This window comes from Cryptomeria japonica, chromosome 6 (genome assembly GCF_030272615.1).
Source record: "Cryptomeria japonica chromosome 6, Sugi_1.0, whole genome shotgun sequence".
NCBI classification, from domain to species: domain Eukaryota; kingdom Viridiplantae; phylum Streptophyta; class Pinopsida; order Cupressales; family Cupressaceae; genus Cryptomeria; species Cryptomeria japonica.
Genome location: NC_081410.1, coordinates 22,030,005 through 22,049,395, shown reverse-complemented (window position 1 = coordinate 22,049,395; position 19,391 = coordinate 22,030,005). Strand labels below are relative to the sequence as shown.

At 35.0% G+C, this 19,391-nt stretch overlaps 1 protein-coding gene across 1 annotated transcript; it reads left to right on the top strand.

Annotated features, from left to right (window-relative positions):
• The first annotated feature begins 14,748 nt into the window (after nucleotides 1–14,748).
• Nucleotides 14,749–17,840, top strand: LOC131048020 (probable inositol oxygenase). The gene is made up of 12 exons (XM_057981844.2): nucleotides 14,749–15,077; nucleotides 15,172–15,240; nucleotides 15,608–15,731; nucleotides 15,832–15,913; nucleotides 16,071–16,275; nucleotides 16,383–16,442; nucleotides 16,681–16,733; nucleotides 16,818–16,940; nucleotides 17,038–17,107; nucleotides 17,231–17,309; nucleotides 17,404–17,485; nucleotides 17,578–17,840. Exons 2-12 carry the CDS (start codon nucleotides 15,222–15,224, stop codon nucleotides 17,602–17,604), a joined length of 924 nt encoding a protein of 307 aa, XP_057837827.1. The 5' UTR covers nucleotides 14,749–15,077; nucleotides 15,172–15,221; the 3' UTR covers nucleotides 17,605–17,840.
• The last annotated feature ends 1,551 nt before the right edge of the window (nucleotides 17,841–19,391 follow it).

Genomic DNA, 19,391 nt, shown 5'->3' with positions numbered 1-19,391 from the left:
GCCTAGTTGTATGTACCTGGAGGCTCTCTGTATAGCTGCATGAAAATTCTGTAATGAGTAGGGTTCTCCCAGTTTTAAATGATCTGGTAGATGATTCTAGTGTTGAGTTAGCCCTTCTAGTGCTGTTGTCCTATGGGTCTGAACCAATTGCTCATATGCTTGATAGACTTCCTCTCTCATTGGAAGTACTATCTTACTAACATCATCTCTTATTAGCAACTTTTGCCAATCATAATACAGAACCCTGGGTGCTTCTAATTCCCTCCTCAATGGCAATGGATAGTCAAGTTCCAATTTTTCAAACTCCCTAGCTTGTGGTCCTATAATCATCTCATTTTATATCCAAGACATTAGAGCTCTGAGATGGATATCCCCAATGTACAACAAAGGATTCCATTCTCTGTCCTGGGGTACAACATAGTTATGTAAATATAATTCACATAACAAATTCCTTACAACATGTGGGGAGGTTTGATAAGCATGATAGAATTCCTCAGGTGTTTCCAAGGATGGATTAAGGTCCCTTACAATGCAGTTTAATCTAAAATTCAGATACCGCTCTTTCAAATGCACTGCATAAATTCTTGGGGGAGCCCTACACTACATTATCTCAGGAACCATACCATAAATCTCTTCTACCTTAGTCTCCAATTCTTTAATTCTATTATCTTTCTTCTCAATCTCTTTTTGCTACTTATTAATTATCCCTTGCAACCCATCCTTCTCTATTTCCCATTGCCTAAAAAATGTTAAAGCAATTGATAAACTAGTTAGGGATGAAGGAGTTCTTATAGGTCCTACCTTAGACCATGGGATTTCTTCAATAAATTTCTCATTCTGGATTGGCATATCTCCCACATTTTCTTCAGGTTGTTGTGGAACATCATTAATAATCTTCTCACATTGCAATGCCACTGAAGCAAGATTTGCAAGCTTATCCATTACAATTTTTTCCTGAATTTCTTCTTGTATTTCTTCTTCCACAGGGTTTGCTTGAATTTCCTCTTCTGCAGGGTTTTCTTGAATTTTCTCTTCCATAGGGTTTTCTTGAATTTCCTTCTCTGCAACATCTTCTTCCTTCGAAGTTTCTATTGCAATCACCTCTGCTGGATTACTCACAGGTTGAGTCTTCTATGTCCTCCTTCTTGATCTCCTTACATACACTTTTGAAATAGATGCAGGAGTTTTTGTTTTTGTTCGATGCCTCTTGGCTATAGGAGGAATATGCGCTTCTTGTGGCCGGATAACAAATTCTTCATCTGATTCATCCTTTTCCAATTCTTTTCCTTCCCTTTGCAAAATAGGTGAATCTCTTTGAAGAGAGGTAGAGGGTTGTCCTTCGATTGACTTTGCTTCAATATTTTCTTCTATAATAATTGCGGCTCCTTCAGCAACCAGCAAAGCCTCATCTTCACCAGAAAGATCTTTTGCAACTATCTCTTCTTGAACTGGCAGATTATTTTCAATAGGGGCTTCATCAACCCTAAATTGCAAAATATCCTCAAACACACCCCATTCCATTTGTGAAACATCTCTCAAGGACCGTTGTACCAACAACTTCACCAGTCCATGATGGCTAATAGAGTGATTTTCATATTTTTTAGTCTCCTTAGCATTTATAGAAATGAGATGATACAAGAAATTTGGGACATTAACTCACTGGTCATGACGTAGATGACTAAGTAACTTGAAGTGAGGTGAATGGAGATTTGAATACCATCCTTCACATGTAATATATTTCATAATATACAAAGCTACCTAAGGCCAATGTGCTGGCAAAGAAACCCTTCTAGTCCCTTGCCAATCCACCATTAAGGGTCTGTCAATAGAAATTGTGAACTCTGCCCTAGCACTCCTTACATCCTTCGATTCTAGAAATAATTCTCCTTCCTGTAGCAACCTTGTGACCTTTGCAGTTCATTGCTCTGTAGCAATTATCCTCAACCCTTTAACTGTAGCTTCTCCTTCATCAAAAGAATGCATAAATTCCACAGCTATTTCATCATTGAAATCCCTGATTCTCAAGAAATAATCCAGCCAGCTGTGGTTTGGGAAATAATGCACACAGACAACATCCTGCAACAACCCTTCATGGACCGTTGGTTCATGGCAAATCAAATCACCACCCATCTTTTACTCTGATACTTCCGTAGCTTCACCAAAATGTTTGACAGATTCACAAAAACTAAAATCTATATATCTTAATTTTGGCAGTAGAACTTATTATTCACTCGGGTGAAATAATAATCATCATAAGTAATGTTAGTTAGGAAATCAATTCGAGATAATAAATCTTATTGGGAAAAAGGACCATAAAGTACCCCCCCCAACTTAACCTAGCACGTGTCCACACAGTTTGATGAGATTTCGGGTTTGGAGCAGATTAAAATAGGATTAAAATCATAATGACCTAATAAATGCATAATTAAAATAAAGTACAATATACACGTACCTGCAATTGGGTGAAAATGATGGTGAAATGAAATGAAGTGATAGGTAAGAAAGTGGGATGGAATGTAGTGGATGGAACTTTATGTATGGAGAACAATATTCCTCGTGGAAATATTTTATTATGATACAGTAAATAAGTTCACTGCAGAGGCTGCAGGAACATCACCTTTATCAACATGCCCAAATGCAACAGGAAGCTCATGAATTGATACCGAATCATTGGCAGTTGCTGTAGGAACTTGTATTTCATTGTAGGGAGCAAACTGCTGCAGTAACTCTTCTCTGGTAGCTGACTTGTGATAAAGTCGTAGTCAGTGTCCATTCACTAAGAGTTTAAATCGAATAGGATCTATTGTGGACAACCGAATTGTTCCATTCTAAAAAACTTCTTCTACCTCATAAGGACCCAACCACCTTGTTTGGAGTTTTCCCATAGCATCTTTATATCTAGAATCATACAGGAGTGCCTAGTCACCAACTTTGAATTTCTTTTTTCTGATATATTTATCATGCCATCTAGCTCTTTGGTTTTGAATCAATCGTTTGTTGAACAACTATTTTTCTCCATTCATCAAGAGCATTTAACTGCTGAATGCATTCCTTCTGTGCTTTAGACAATGTCTTTTTCAGTTGTAGAGTTGTTCTCAAGGTTTTATGCCCAAATTCAATAGGCATCATTGCTTTTTTGCCATAAACCATCTCAAAAGGTGTGAATCCAATTGGTGTTTTCCATGTTGTTCTATATGCCCAAATTGCCTCTGAAAGCTGATGAGACCAATCTTTCTTGTGGATAGACACTATTTTTGTAAGAATAGCCTCAAGCTCTCTGTTGGTAACTTCTACTTGGCCATTATATTATGGATGATATGGAGTAGATTTCCTGTGTCTTATATTATATTCATTGACCAAAGCTTTTATCAATGTTGATGTTAATTGAGGTCCCTGATCTGAGACAATTTTCCTGGGTACTCCATACCTTGTAAATATTTCTTTATAGAGAAACTCAACTACCTTATTATCTCTTGCATGTTGCATAGCTCTAGCTTCTACCCATTTTGTCACATAGTCTGTACATACCAAGATGTAAGATTTTCCATTAGAAGGTGGATCAATGGGGCCAACAAAATCTGATCCCCACTTGTCAAATGGTGTAACAGATATTTGGGGATATAGTGGTATCTCATCATATTTTGTAGGTCTACCCATTCACTGACATCTGTCACACTTCCTTGTGTACTGAGTTGAATCCTTGTGTAGTGTAGGCCAATAATAACCAGTATTGAGTATTTCCAGTGCTGTCCTTTTGGCAACAAAATGACCTCCACATGGCTCATCATGACATGTATGCAAGATGTCATATGTTTCATCCTCTCTGATACATCTTCGCATGACTTGATCAGGTCCAGTATAAAATAGACAATCAGCAATCCATGAAAAGTTAAAACTTTTTTTTGATTAGCAACCTTCTTTCCTTAGGAGAAAAAGAAATTGAAACCTTAGCTGCAGCTAAATAGTTGGCAATATCAGTATACCAAGGAGTATGAGCCTATATGAGAAACAAATGCTCATCTGGAAAAGTGTCATCTATCATTGTAGAGTCTTCCTGCAATTGAAGACGCGAAAGATAATCTGCAACAACATTAGACTTCCCTAGCTTATCAACAACTGTGATATCAAATTCCTGCATCAACAATAACTAGTGAGCCAATCTACCAGTGATTGATGGCTTATTCATGAGATATCTAATTGCAGTATGATCTGTATGCACAAATATGGGATACCCTGTAATATAGTGTCTAAACTTGTTAAGGGCATATATGACAGCTAGCATTTCTTTTTCAGTAACTGTATAATTCAATTCAGGTCCTTACAAATTCTTGCTGATATAATATATTGCATTTTCCAATTTGTCAACTTTTTATCCCAGCACTGCTCCTATAGCATAATCAGATGCATCAGTATGGATTTGGAATGGTAGAGACCAATTAGGTCCTTTTAGAACTGGTGCTTGAGTCAAAGCATGCTTAAGCTTTAAAAAAGCTTCATTGCATGCTGAGGTCCATTTAAATTCTGCATCTTTAGTAAGCAGTGTATATAAGGGACTTGCAATTTTGCTGAAATCTTTGATAAGCTTTCTGTAGTATCCAGCATGGCCAAGATAACTTATCACATCTTTCTGCTTCACAGGGTCATTAATATGCTGAATAACCTCAATCTTTGCTGGATCCACTTGTATGCCTTGTACAGATATATAATGACCAAGGACTATTCCTTCTTCCATCATAATGAAACACTTTTCACTATTTAGAGACAAGTTGTAGTCTTCACACCGCTACAAAACTTTCTTCAAATTACCTAATGCTTGATCGAATTCAAAACCATAAGTTGTAAAATCATCCATGTAAATTTCCATAATGTCTTGAGAAATATCAGAAAAAATACTGATCACTGCCCTTTGAAAAGTGGCTGAAGCATTAGACAACCCAAAAGGAAGAATAGAATATGCATAAGTGCCCCATGGGCAAGTAAATGTTGTTTTCTCCTGATCCTCAGGAGCTATTTGTATTTGATTATAGCCACTAAATCCATCCAGAAATGAAAAATATCTCTTACCAGTAAGAGAATCTAATACCTGATCCACAAATGGCAGTGGAAAATGATCCTTCCTTGTGGCTAAGTTCAAGGCTCTATAATCAACACATACTCTCCATTTGCCTCCCTTTTTAGGAACTATCACCAAGGGTGATACCCATTGACTGTTAGAGATAGGATAGATAAACCCAGCTTTCAACAATTTCCGCAATTCTTCTTTAACTATCTCCTTCAAGGCAAGATTAACTCTTCTTTGAGGTTGTCTGAGGAGGCAACACTCATCCTTTATGTAAATGCGATGAGTACAAATTTTTGGATCAATTCCATTCATATCCTTGTAATCCCATGCAAAGGCATTTCTATGGAGTTTTAGTAAGTCCACCAGACTATCCTTCTGAGTATCTGCTATATTCTTATTGATGTTCAAATATTTATTCAATTCAACCTCTATCTTGATAGTAAGATCAATCTAATTTATATTAGAAACATGAGAATATGACAATTCCTGTGGCAACAAGGTATGCAAGATATCAGTGGCTGCAGGAAAGTCCAACCCTGCAATATTCGGAACCAATTCCTACAATTCTTGGTCTTCTATTAATTCATTTATCAAGACCTTATATAGGATTGATTCTTCATCATATAACTGCATGAGTGGCACTCGATTAATCATCATAAGGTGATTAATAGAGTCAATTTCTTCAGATTCCTCTCCCAAAATAGGCCAAACAGCCTACTGTTGCTCAAGCTGAGGTTGTGCAGGGGAATACAAGGCTAATGTTTTTGTGGAACTACCATCTGAAATAGTCATGTCTCTTGATCTACACCCAATATATGCATCAACTGTGTCTAGCCATGGTTTTCCCAAAATGAGTGGATATCCCCCCAATGTTGCTTTTGGAGATAAAATCATAAAATCTGCAGGATATTCCTAGGAATCTAGAATAACTACTATATCTTCTATGATACCATCAAGTCTTACTGTAGAGCCATTAGCAAGTTGGAGAACTGTGGGTGTAGCCCTTAAACTATCTATCTCTAGATGTTTCATTACTTCCCTTGTCATTACATTAATGGTTGCCCCCAAATCAACTAAAATTTTTGTTATTTGACTGCCATTAATGACTATACTCACAATTGGACTACCTAGATCAGAATACTTTGGAATAGCAATTTTCCCTAACATAATATTAGCCAATTGACCCATAACATGAATTGTTTGTGAATCCTTTTTCTTTCTGCCAGGTTTCTTTAGGCATGCCTCTCTCAATGCTTTACCATATATTGGAACATCCTTTATTGCTTGGAGCAATGGAATTTTAACACAAATGTGCTTTAGTTGATCAAGAATATCAAAGCTTTGTTGTTGATCAATGGAAAATTCTTTGTCTTTCAATCTATGGGGAAATGGTGGTAATATTTGATTCTGAGGTATTACATCTTTAGGATTAGAGATTGACTGCTCTTCTTGTACCTTAGTAATAACTAGCTGAGAGGGATTAGGTAGTGTTGTGCCAGATCGAAGGTGAATATTATCTAGTGATAAAGAATAGGCTAGGTATTGATTAGCATCAGCTAAATAAGCTTCTTGTTGTTGCTGAGATTTGATATTTGGATTAGGCAACGGTTGAGTAGGCAGCTGTGTTGGCTTGGGAGGTAGTGTTGTGGCTACAAGAGGTGGCATTAAAGCATGAGGTTGTGGTTGTTGAGTAGGGGGCTGATATCTAGAAGATTGGGATGACCATGATGGGTTTCCCCTCCATTGAGAGGTAGGTTGCCAATTCCCTTGAAACTGGTTCCCTGCACCCTGAGGCGGATACCAGTTTCCTTGTGGTTGCTACCACTGAGGGATTTGATTAGCAAATTATTGTCCTTGGCCTTGTGATCCATACCAATGTGGATAATTACCAAAATTTTGAGAATACTATGGTTGCCATTGGCTATTTGGTGTATAAGAATTACCACTATAACCAGAAAATGAAAGTGGATCAGGTGGCATACCTTGTCTTTGAAAATTTGGTCTTCTTTGAGAAACATAGAAGACTTGTTCATCCTCACCTTGAATTGGTTTGAAATCAGGTACTTCAACATTTGCAACCATCTTACATCTGCAATCTTTCTTCTATTGCTTACAATGAGGACAAAATTCTACAAGAAATGCGTTAGCTTCCTCATGCTTCTTCTTAGCTACCAATGTATCCAACTGAGTAGCCATATTATTTATAATGTCCTCCTTGAAATCTTTTAACAAATGGCTAAGTTCCAATCTAGAAACTCCAGTTCCAGATGATGATGATGATGCCCCTGGCTTAAATCTCCTATTCTTCTTAGAAGTAGATCTGGAATACTTCTTGCAAATTTGTCCTATTTCAGCCCAAGTAGATTGTGTAATGTCACCTCCCCCCATTAGATCTAAGGAATCAGTGCATTCATCGCTGATACCCCTCAAAAATATCAATTTGAGGGAATCTTCATTTAGAGTACTATGCTTGGACTTCTTGACACTAAACAAAAACCTTTCCAAATAATCCATAAGGCTCTCATCTTCAGTTTGTGTCATTCTAAAGATATCATCCCCATGACGATTAGTGCCTCTACAATAATCCTTGTATTTTGCAAGAAACAACCATTTCATCTCATCCCATGTATTGATTGTGCTACTACCCAAGCTCATAAACCATCTCAAGGATGACTCCTTCAAAGTGGCTGGAAAATTTTTGAGTCTATGGGCATCTGTAGTATAATCAAAACTCCTACAAAGAACATCAAACTCAAACAAAAATGTATCTAGATCCTCTGTCACCAACCCATAGAATTTAGGAAGTGAAGACGCTGGAATGTTTTTGAGGTTAGCATTATCATGCTGGTCAGAGATGGGAAACTCAAATGTTGGACCAAGTGGTGGTGGTGGATTATTTCCAATAGGAGGTGGGTTCCCTTGCATTGGACTTGTGGGGGTTATTACAATAGGCAATTATTCTTCTTGTGGACCAAAAAGGAACTGAAGACTACCTTCTGGAAATTCAGACTCATGGTGATTCAAATTTTTTGGGACTTGATACACCTCAGAAAAAGGGTTTATATCTGGAAAACTATCTTTTGCATGAGTAGTATGAGTGGGCAAAAATCTACCTTTGGCATCTCTTCTTCTATTATGTATGCAAATTCATGAAATTTCAAACAATTAACTAGAAACTAAAATAATCATCAAAGGCTCTTAGCTTGACACCATGGCCGGCAACGGTGCCAAAAATGTCTACCTCAACTATAATGACAATAATAATACCTCTAATTGAAATCTCAATCCGAAGTTTGGACATTCATATGGTAGAGTTTATTATTCTCATGGCCGGTGTTCATTTAGTTGTCAATCCAGGAACGTAAAACTTGAAATGGGTCTGCAATATATATGCACTAAGCTCCTTAAATGATTATTCCGCATTACTGCAGGAAAGGTAGGAATGGAAATCATAAAAGACTAAATGAAAGCTTTACAAAACTCTGCTGAAATGATCTAATGAAAATAACAGGAATCACATCGTTCTGCCTTGGTTGCAGGAACAGTCAAAGGATCTATTTCCAGTGGTTGCAAGAGCAATCTAGTCATGAACTTCTACTGCAACTAAGTAAAAACTAACTTCAATAATCATAAACACAGGATCACTCACCAAGTGGGCCCCCTTGGATGAGTGATATCAAACTCTCCGCACAGAACTATTAATAGATCAGAATAACATATTCTTATTCATTTCTTCCTGAAAGATGATTACATATTCTAAAAGAGAAAATTCAGAATGCGTGACAAAAACTCTGCTCAATCCCTTTCTATTCTGTCTAACCCTCAGAAAAGAAGGAAGAGCTTATTATAAAGAAAAGATGAACTACAATGGACAACTCTAGTTATGCCCAGAAGAAGAGGCAGATAGCTATCAGATGAAGGGAATAACAGAGAGCTTGGCTGCAGGAACTATGGATCTGAAACCAAACCACAGTCTTTGCACGCCAAAGCGATATTTTGCAAATTAAACATGCACCAAAGTTAAACTCAAATGGTGAAGTACAACTACTCCGATTATGCCATACATTGCGCTTGCTTGAATCTCCTTCAGTTTGACCTCTAGCTATCTGAACATGATTCTCCAGTCCTTAAGCGCGAAAGAAAATCCTCCACCGCAGCATCAATTATTATCTGCACTAAAATAGAAACAACATAAAAGGACATGCATATGTATCTTACTTAACTAATACATTCACTAACTCACATATGAAATCATCCTAAATAATCCGCATATCACAGGGACAAACCATTTGGCTGCAGGAATAAATTGGCACGGCTACAGGAATTAACCGACAAAGTTCAAACATGATGTCTTAAGTTCAGTTTTAAAACATGGATTACATATAGTCAATTCACAATATTTTACTATAACAATGCAACCCAGAAGATACCAAAAAACCTAAGAGTCCTGATAAAAAACATGTCAAAACATCGACTTATCAGTTGCAGCTGACTAAAATTGATGTTTATAAAAAGTGTGATGAGGTATCAAGTCGGTGTGAGTATATGAATGTGTATGTGTGTGAGATGGAAGGTGAATTAGGTGAAGTTGATTGTGTGGTGATTAACAAAGCTCAGTATGCATGTGTTGTTGAAGTTTTGAGGATCTGAAGTGGATCTTATCAGACACTAAGGTGTTACATGAAGATCATTTGACAGTTGTTTCCCTAAAAGTTTGTAGTAGTAAAATCCCCTAACTGGGTAGGTCCTAACATGCCTTAACTTGTAAATCCCCTAACAGGGTAGCTCTATATCAGAGTGTTAAATCCTCTTGTGAGGTTGATCCTAACAGGGCTTATCATTTAAATCTCTTAACTGGGTGACTCCTAACCGAGTCTGCTCCTAATAGGGCATATTTGTAAGACCTTAATAGGTGAAGATTTATGTTCTACAGATAGTGAATCTTGTGGGTATTAACTCCCACCATGGTTTTTCCCTTTTGGGTTTCCTTGTATAAATCTCGTGTTATGTTGAATTTTTTTAATTAGGCATTAGCTTATGTGGTGATATTCCTCTAATGCTTGATAAGTTTTAAGTTGTTTAAGTTGGTGATCAGATTCATGTTGTTTTTTCTTGCACTGATTCACCCCACCTCTCAGTGCCTTATAAGTTTATCAATTATTTATCATAAAAAATTTGTTGTCAACATATTGAAAAATACCCAAGCTACTAGAATCACGATGAACATAATATAACTTACAAAAAACATGATGAAAACCTTAAGTCTAATCCACAGAAGCCCATAAAACATTATTGAGCAATTTCTCAGTTTTGAAATAGGAATCCTTAGAAGGGATCTAACAAGAAGATATATAAAAATAGATATCAGCTAAAATAATAAAGCACACATGAAATTTTTTAGCCAATGAGAGAGGCTTGATGATCTAATATATTATATTTTTGAATTTTAGTAATGATATAACTTGCTACAAGATAGGTGGCAAGGCCTAATAGGCAAAGGGAATGCCTAGGAATCAAAATATTTATCCATGATAAAATCCATTTCCATATAGAATAATCCAATCAACTAGGTTTGGAAAGAAACAAATACCTATAACATTGAAATTTTTTCATTGAATACTTGAAAGCTATTAGCTTGATAAAATATATCATGGAAAATAAGATCCCATTTGATATTATTATCATCCTTAAGAAGCTCGATAAAATAATCATTAGGAAAATGCCCATTGATTATCTAAATATATGAATTGGGAAAGGCCCAATACCTTCAACATGTGGGCAAAAGTATAGATAAATCTATCAACAATAAGAATGTAAAGTGTAGGAGCTAAAGAACATCCCTAGTAGGTAAAATGGAAAATCCTAAAAGGCTTGGATTTTTTACTATTAATGGTGATGCACGACAAGACATTATAAAAGAGCATCTAGATAAACTAAAGAACATGGTTTCTGAACCCAAGTGCTTAAAACATGATAAGAATAAAAGGTCATTTTCTATGGTAACAACCTTGGACAAATTAATTTTGATGAGCTTTATAGGTTGTTGAGAACATTGACCCCATTCCATCACTTTACAAACAACAATTATACTATCAAGGATGTATTTCAACCAAATAAAAGTTTGCTCAATCTATATAGGCTAGAGAAGGACATGTCTAAGCTTAAGATCAAGACCTTTGGCGATAATCTTGTAGGAGATATCTAGTAAGGTTATGAACTTTGCTAGTTGCAAATTTCCTTTAGGTCACTAGCTTTGATAGGAATTTAAAATTGCCTTTGTTGATTATGTTTCATAACAAATTCCCCTTAAAGGCTTCAAAATAAACCTTTTGAAGTTATTCTCCCACAACATCCCTATTTTTTAATAAAATATACGTGATAATCTATCCAAAATAGGGGCTACATCATTAGACAGAGAAAATGTGACCTCACAAAATATTTTTTAGTGAAAATTTAATCACAAAGAATGTGCTAAGAAGTGAATACTTGTCAAGGAACCACATTTAAGTATTATTGTAGAGAAATGCCATGTTCAAGATAGACTATAAAATCACTTGGTTAGTAAAAAAATTATCACAATATTGAAGAAAGACTCAAGAAGAATATCTAGAAATCTTAGTAAGGAGTTATTGCACCCCTCTTTAAGTATTTTAGTCATTTGAGATGTATGAAAATATCATAGATCCTAAGAACTTATTTAGAGACCTTGTCTCCAATTTCAAGCTAATGAATTGATATTGTATTTGGGCACCATTAGAGTGGGAATTTGTAACTTACATCTAGTGATGAATTGTATCCACTTTCAAAGTGAAGCTTTTGAGTCAAAGGGATAAGGTGGTGATAGATTGGTGAAGCTATGAGATTCTAGCTTTATGGAAGCAGTGGTGGAAATAAGAAAGATGGTACCCATAAATACAAAGGAAATGGATGGTGCACAATTAGTGAAATCATTCCACTAGACTATCCATCCTATCTCATTCATGGGAGGTGTTTCCAATTTCAAAACACACTAAATATGAATTGCTATTGCAGAAAAAATGACCCTTCATGGCCTCTGGTTTGGCAATTTGCCACTCGATATGAAACAATATTGGAAAGTTGTTTAAAGGGACAATATTTGACAAAGGAACCATGAACAAAGAATAATAACTTGAAAAATAAAAGAATGATTGACCGAATATCATGGATTTTTCAAGTCACTTAAGGACCATGTTAGATCTATCTTTGAGGTCACTACATGTGTACCACATTTATAATCATGGGAATGTCTGAGATTGGAAACATTTAAATTGCAATTTATCATAGATAAAGTATTACAACTCTCTTTCAAAAGTTTTTAAAGGAATACATAGTGCCCCACAATGATCATATGAAATATCAATCATATAAAAATCATTGTGTACATAACCCAAGAGGTGATGTAGACATTGTATTTATTATGCACCTCTAGATCTAGTAGAAATCTCAACATCATTTAAGGCCTATACATTAACAACTCCAAATGACTAATTTTTTTTATTTTTTAAAGTCCATAATTCTTGTTAAGTGGAGTCACATATTTGATTACTCAATGTTTGATGCCACATAGAAGAGAGAAAGGTGACCACACCACCCAATGATGTGTTTTATAATTGTTACATAGTGAAATGAATAGAAGGTTAAATAACACGTCATATTGTAGAAAGATAATCACCAAATTTTCTAGCTCTTTTAAGGAAAGAATATCCAACTATAGAAAATATTGTTAAGTGTCAAGAACGGAATACTTTTTTGGGAGGTCCATTATACCTTGATCATTTCAAGAGACATAGTTCATAGATGGGTGTGAAAATTTATCTTGTTATCTAGTTCATCTAGACAACTAAGTAATTATTCTAATAAAATAGTTACTCTAAATTAAAGGTTCCTATTTAAATGGAAGGCTAGATAGGTCATCATTTATGTGGCACACATTCACCTTCTTCTATTTTCCCTTATGGTCTACAAATACCTTTGCTACATTTCTAGGATGGGGAAGTATGTCAAGAAATGGTGGATTTTTTAGAAGCTAGAATTGAAGCAACTAATGGAACTTGAGAGAATTTTACCCCACTAAACATCTCGTCATGAGGTGAGTCGACACATTTCCTTGTGTCTAGAGGTTTTGAAATTGTATTTTAATATTTTAAGGATCGACTCTTAGAGCCTAAGGATGGCTTGGTTGAGGGGTCATTATTACTAGCATTCTTGGCTTCACAATTCACCATTGTAAATCACCCTTCCTCATTTTTGTAGGAGGTAGTGACCCAAAAGTGAATTGAGTGTTGGGCTTAGAATGGGGTGATAACAAAGGAGAATCTTTGTTCTTATGCTCAAAACATTGGCATCGACAATAAGTGTTGAGAAAATTAAAACATAGAACATGTTGTGTGTACCTTATTTGACCAATTTGGATATCATTTGTGTGTTCATATCCTTAGAGAGATCTACTTCTATCCAAACTCTATGTTGGTTTGACACACACAATAGGTTTCTATTTCTATCAAAAAATTATAACGTGCAATAAGAGTAAACCAAGAAAATCCACCTAGATAGGGCATGTGAGGATTTCTCATTAGAGATGATAAAAATATTTAGTCAAGGGTGAGAAAACAAAAACAAAGAATGAATAAACTCGGAACCATATTTAAGGATGACCTCAACATGATAGTATTTAGCAAAAAAAATAGAAAAAAAACCTTTCGTAAGGTTTTGCATGACATTAATGTGAATCCCATACATGACCTATGAATTGATGATCTAACCTTTGAATATTTTTTCAATAAGGACACATCCCACAAAATATCCAATTAAGCTAATGTTTTCTAACCAATGACAAGAACTATTGATGGGGAGAACCATAGTAGGGGTGTTTCAACATATATACCTTGTAGAATACCTTGGAGGTTAAACTTCTTGGGCAATGGGGATGCAATTGTTAAGCACTATCAAACTTTTCGCTCTAGTAGCAATTGTAGGGTGATAGAGTATCAAGACCTTTTAAAGGGTTAAAAATATTTGTAGATGTAACAACCCAAAATGTGCCATAACAAATGCAAACTAACAAAACCAACTCTTGCTGTAGAAGAAACAATACAACATAAAAAACACACAAGCGAACACCCTAATAGAAATAAAACCTTAACTCTATAGAAACTAGCCATTAAATTTAAATTTTTAATCAAATTATTTTATTTCTATATTTTTTTATAATTGTGTTTAAAATTTCTATACTAATTTAATAAATTTATTTATCTTTTAAAACATATTAGCTTCTTTTAATTTTTATATATAAGACTACAACATGAAATTCTAGGTCTCTTGTCATAATTAAATAACTTTCAAATATCTATATAATATAACATTCCAAATAGGTGTATGTTGATATTGACATAGAATAATGGTTAAGTTGTGGAGTTGTTCTTATCATTAAAACTCAAGCACCATTAGATTTCTATTGTTAAATGTTTATATTTAAAATGAGGTCCTATTGATAACTACTGACCAAAAACATTAAAAAAAATAAAAATAAAAAAAATAGAAAGCAATTGAATTCCGTGTATCAAGCTTTCCCATGTTAGGGTTGATCTTCCAACCAATGTGGTGGCGTGGCGTCCTTATCTTCCTAATCTTCATCCTCATCGCTTTAATGTTTTCAGTCCCAAAATTTCTCTTTTTCCAAACTCTTTTTTCCATTCCTGTGTGTTTAATAATTCAAAATGGTGATGTTTTAAATCAGGTGGCAAACGATTAACTCGTTGTAAAACACCGTCATAGTCTACCAGATTGATCTTGACCAGGCAGCAGATGCTTGGCTGGCATGGAATAATGCCCATCTACTTTCCAGCACTTGCTGGCGTGGAATCTAGTCACCCAACATGGTCGGACCTGTTTATATCACTTCTCTGTTTCCTTATAAGTCAGTAACTAGAGAGTTTCACAATCACAATTCAATCTTTTCTGGGGAGCTTGTGCTGTTGGGATTCTCTTTCTGTTTGTAAGTTGTCTATTTTACAGATTTTCCTCTGATTCAACTTAGTTTTTCTTTTTTAGATGAAGTGACATAGGATTTAACGCTTCTGGGGTTGCAGGTGGATCAGGCTGTTATTAGAGGCAGAGGTTGAAGTTGCAGGAATTGCAAATGACGATCACCATTCCAGGTGATATGAATTACTCTTAATTATATCATATTTTCATTGTTGTTGTTTCTAAATTAGATTTTCTTTAGAATTAGATATCATGATCAAATAGAAAAATAACTTTTAGATATCATGAGTATCAAATAGAAAAATAACAAAAATATGATTCAATTAATGTGAAAAACTTTTAGATATCATGAGAATCAAATAGAAAAATAACAAAAATGTGATTCAATTAATGTGAAAAACTTTTAGCACAATGTAATTCAGCAAGAATAGCTATCATAAACTTGTATTTTAGTTTTCTTGTGTGATTAATTCAAATGCAAACTTTTTTTATGCCTGTTCTTGAATTTGTAAAATCTTTATTGACATCGTGACATTACAGAGCCCCTTCTTGGAGATGATAAAACCCTTATTGATGAGAATCATGCTGAGGAAATTTCAGGAGAATTGATTTTGGATGGTGGATTTATGACTCCAAAAAGCAATGCATTTGGCCATGCTTTCAGGTGAATTTGCTTTTTCTGTTTCATTGGCTTCCAGTTCCGCTTCACTGTCTGTGTAACTGTCTATATGGTTATATTGCATTCTAATTGTTTTCTTTAATAGAGATTATGAAAAGGAAAGCGAAAGACAGGCAACTGTTGAAGAGTTTTACAGGACTCAACACATTAACCAGACTTATGATTTTGTAAGTTGTTAAATTTCCCGACAAAATTAGTTGGTCCTACCGGTATTAATCTGATCTGCATTGCACCTGTCCTCTTTATTGAAATGGTTATGATGGCAATATTGTTGGGTGGTTAGCTTGTTTGGTTGTTTGTTTTACTTTTGCGGTGTATTTGCAGGTTTTACGCAAGCGTGAAGAATATGGTAAGCTTGACAGAGCTGTGATGAGCATTTGGGAATGTTGTGAGCTGCTGAATGAGTTTGTAGATGAGTCTGATCCTGACCTTGAGGAGCCTCAAATTGAGCATCTCCTCCAAACAGCAGAAGCCATTCGCAAAGATTATCCCAATGAAGATTGGCTTCATTTGACTGGACTCATTCATGGTATAAATCTGACCCTGCTTAGATACCAGGCCAATTCATGATATGTTCCTATTTGTTATCCTTCTATTATTATACAAATACATGAAAGAAAAATATGGTGCCTGCAGATTTGGGCAAGGTGCTACTTCATCCTAGATTTGGAGCTGAACCTCAATGGGCTGTTGTAGGTGAGTTCAATCAACATTTTGTACTATTGAAAAAATCCATTTGTAATTGTTAGAAATATGTCACATCAGAATAAAAGATGGTGAGCTGAACACTGTAATTCTCTTAAAGATGGGCTGATCTTACAAAGACCAGTAACTCAGTGATGAGCGCTGTAATTCTCTTAAGTAAACTTACATTATTGTTGTAACTGATTGAAGCTTTTGACTGCATTGGTTGCTAACAAATCTGAAATTTTAGGTGACTCTTTCCCTGTTGGATGTGCATTCGATGAATCCATAGTTCATCACCAGGTAATTTCTATTATCAGTTATTAGTAAACTTTTCAGAAGATTTTCCTTTCCTTTCAGAAGCTCAAATCTCTTCTTGGTGAACAGTATTTTAAAGGTAACCCAGATTACTACAACCCCAAATACAACACAAAATATGGAGTTTATTCTGAGAAATGTGGACTCGAAAAGGTTATTATGTCATGGGGCCACGATGAGTACATGCACATGGTATGTGTCAATTCTCTAAATTAGCAATTTTGTCTTTATGTTAAGATCTCTGCCATTATTTAACAGAAATGCAATTTGATTTGATCTGGGAAAACAGGTTGCCAAAATGAACAATACCACATTACCCCCTGTTGCACTCTTTATCATCAGATTTCATTCTTTCTACGGTAAGCAAGTCATTTGTAGGGATATTTCTGAGACACTGGCAGAAAAAAATGAATTGTTCTATAGTTTGACAATGTATTTTGTTAATGTAACAAAAATTATATGATTTGTTTTACTTATTTCAGCTCTGCATCGTGCTGGTGCTTACACCCATTTCATAAAGGAGGAGGATAACAAAATGCTGGAGTGGCTTAAAATATTCAAGTAAGGAGAAAAAAGTTCTTCTCATGTGTTTTTTAAACAGTGTGATCTAAACGTAATGTATGATCTATAATTTTATGATTGTCTATGTCTACAGCAAATACGATTTATATAGTAAGAGTAAAGTAAGAGTTGATGTGGAAGCTGTGAAACCCTACTATCAGTCCCTCATCAAGAAGGTACTCTAAGCATTCATGACAACTCCTCCTATGTAATGTAGACAGATTGTATGCATGGTTAGTGACATGAATTTGTGACTTCTGTTTTGCAGTACTTTCCTGCTAAGTTGAGATGGTGAATGCAAAAGAATTCACATGGCTACGAGGCTGTGAACATATATGCAGCATCACACAACATGAGAAAGACCCAAGTTTAAGATTAGGTTTTAGTGGAAGTGTTTGCTGGAATGGCAAGTCATTTATAAGGATTATTGTTCAGGCACAGATGATTTTGTAAATTTCTGTGGTGTGTAAGCAAAGAGATTGCTGGCCCTAAATCCCAACTTATAAATAAAAACAAATCACCATTTCATTATGTTTTATATCACTTGTGGTGGTCTGATAAAAAAACACAGAGAATATAATTTTGTTAGATTAGAGAAAGATTAAGTCCATGTGACGTTCCACTGATATTGGCACCCAAAAAGGATGGTGAATGGAAAATGTGTACAGATTCTAGAGAAATAAATAAGATAAGAATCAAATACTAGTTTTCATTGTCATGAATGGATGATATGATGGATTGTTTGAGTGAGGTTATAAAAAATGATTTGAAGAGGGGCTATAATCAAATACGAATAAGATGGGGATGAAAGAAAAAACACATTTAAATTTAAGGATATATTGTATTGACGAACACTACAAGCATCTTCATGAGATTGAAGAATACAATCTTGAAGACATATATTGGTAAGTTTGTGATTGTGTATAAAGATGATATTCTAATATTTAGAAAATTAAAAGAAGAGCACTTGTAGCATGTTAGAGCAGGTTTCCAAAGGTTGAAAGAGGATAAATTGTTAGTAAATATGAAAAGTGTAACTTCAGGAAGGAAGAGATAGTTTATTTAGGGTTTGTTATTTTCAGAAATGGATTGAAAATGGATCTAGAAAAGGTGAAAACATTCGTGGATTAGCCATAACGAAGGAGTAAGTTTGAAGAAAGAAGCTTCCATGGATTAGTGAGCTTCTACAAGTTCATTAGAAATTTCGTTGGGATTTGTGATCTTATTATGAAAACTATGAAGGGTAATAGGAATCAATTTGTTTGGACAATAGTAGTAGAAATGAATTTTAATATTTTGAAGTCAAAGGTGACAAAGCAGTCCATGAGTTCTAAGTCAAGAGGGTAGATCAATAGATTACCTCGTTGAGAAGTAAATGAAGAAAAAATAAATTACTCTATGTATGATAAGGAATTTAACACAAATGTACAAGCACTCAAGAAGTGGATACAATAATTTCTATCAAAGGAGTTCATGTTGTATACTAATCATTACAAATTGTGATTCATAAACAATCAAGGTAGATCAAATAAAAGGCATGTGAAGTGGATTGAATTTATTCAAAGTTATTCATTTGTTTAAAACATGTAGAAGAAGGAAATTAAATAGAGTTGTTGATGCTTTGAGTAGGAGGTGTTTCTTGTTGAATGAGCTGAGAATAAGTGTTATTAGTTTTGATTCAATGAGAGAGTTGTACGAAGAAGATGAAAATTTTAAAGAAGCTTGGGCAACATTTATGAACCCAATGGAAGTGGATGGAACTCCATTGCTGGAGTATGTTATTCAAGATAATTTGTTGTTTAAAGAGACGCTATTGTGTATACCTCAAGGCTTAATGAAGGAGAATTTGATAATTGAGAAGCATATTGGGGGTTTGAGTGGACATTTTGCAATGGGCAAGACACTAGCACAACTAAATAAGAGTTATTATTGGCCAGGTATGAGTATAGATATAAAAAGAATGGTACAAGGTTGCAAAATATGCTATCATGCTAAAGGAGTAAAGAAAAACACGAGATTATACCAATTATTGCCAATACTAGAGAGGGCCATGGGAATGCATTGGTATGGATGTTGTGTTTG

Excerpts from the sequence above, each read along its gene's own strand:
- LOC131048020 (XM_057981844.2), top strand. Across the intron at positions 16,734-16,817 it reads AATCCATAGTTCATCACCAG|TATTTTAAAGGTAACCCAGA; the intron begins GTAATTTCTATT and ends CTTGGTGAACAG. Across the intron at positions 17,108-17,230 it reads CAGATTTCATTCTTTCTACG|CTCTGCATCGTGCTGGTGCT; the intron begins GTAAGCAAGTCA and ends TACTTATTTCAG.